Below are 1,293 nucleotides of genomic sequence, written 5' to 3'. Positions count from 1 at the left end.
GCAGGCAAACACACAAGCACGCACACGGTTGTATAAAATTAATTTTACATGTGAAATCTATGAACTAATCATGTTTTGGTACTTGTTGTCTAGCAGATACCAGTGAGAATTGAGTGTGGATAGTGCAATTTAATGAGACAGTTAGAATCATATAGGCCTTTCAGCGTGATTTATTTTTGTGGAAAAAATGTGCTGGACTGGGCGGCGGTCATATTTTGTACCGCTCTGCGGTACATTTAGTTTTAAGAGCACTAGTGTGTTTACATTTCCAGGTTTGCGTCACTGCGCCCCTCACTTTTACTGGGTTGAGGCCACCAAAAATATGAAAATGTCACAGGCACACCTTAATTATAATTTCTGGCTACGCCTCTGGGCCTACAATTGAGAGCAATATCCTTTATGGGATGACAAAATGGTAGGCCTGGCCTATAGATTGTAGCAGCCTACACCACTAAAATATTAAAAATAGATATTTCCAGTAGGCTATTAATCCTGCATTTACGTCTACCCTTCCAAAATAACAGTTATCTCGCTTCATCATGTATGATTAGGCTACATGAATTCTCCAAGCCTACATTCTTTGAATGATTTAGCATCACAGTCAATTTCAAGTTTGGGCGTTTGCAGCATCTTTATGCAGTAAACGTCATTTCCTCAATAGGCAAGTGAGCACAAGCCTGGTGAGGGCGACAGCTGCTCGCGTGGAGGCCGACTTTACTATATATGGGCAAAGCCAAGCATACCGCGAGCGGCGTTTGCTTCCGTGTTTGTGGGATTAGGAGAGTCTAGACCCGCCGGTGACAGGGACTCGAGGACTGGGGAGGCTCACTGTTCCATTCATTCGAGGATATTACAGCAAAAACTCGCCAACATGGCATACGAATTGAGTAAGTCCCATTAAATAAATGTCTGTATCTCCCATCCCCACATTTCATTCAACACTGGGAAGCCTTTGTGTGCGTACTAATAATGTCTTGACAGGTTTTGATCAACTCGCCTAGACGCCAATTCAGCTAGCTAGCTTCAGCGGCTGGAAACCTCGCCCATGTCTGTCACAGGTTTATCCAAATGTAGTCGATCAAAATAATTTTCAGTACAAAGCAAACTAAGCGTATCATTACTCTTGATCAGGCATGGCTTAGCACCGAGAACATAGATGTATGCTATGCTATGTATGCTAAAGACTGGGTTTGAAAAGTAACATGACCGTCGCTATTCCGACTGATGCGGAAATGTGGAGACACATTGTTATGATAGGAGAGGGAGTTTGCGGCTGGGTGGAATGGTTGATGC

General features: G+C 43.3%; 1 protein-coding gene across 1 annotated transcript in view; it reads left to right on the top strand.

The window, feature by feature from the left end:
* Positions 1–677: 677 nt before the first annotated feature.
* Positions 678–1,293, top strand: part of wdr1 (WD repeat domain 1) — a gene marked incomplete in the record, with an annotated part of 16,976 nt that continues 16,360 nt past the window's right edge. Inside the window, 1 exon segment of the mRNA XM_048231882.1 lies at positions 678–887. Within this exon segment, the coding sequence (XP_048087839.1) occupies positions 872–887 (16 nt within the window).

This window comes from Alosa alosa, chromosome 21 (assembly GCF_017589495.1).
Source record: "Alosa alosa isolate M-15738 ecotype Scorff River chromosome 21, AALO_Geno_1.1, whole genome shotgun sequence".
NCBI classification, from domain to species: domain Eukaryota; kingdom Metazoa; phylum Chordata; class Actinopteri; order Clupeiformes; family Clupeidae; genus Alosa; species Alosa alosa.
Note: the sequence above shows the minus strand (reverse complement) of the source record. Positions and strands in the feature narration are given on the sequence as shown.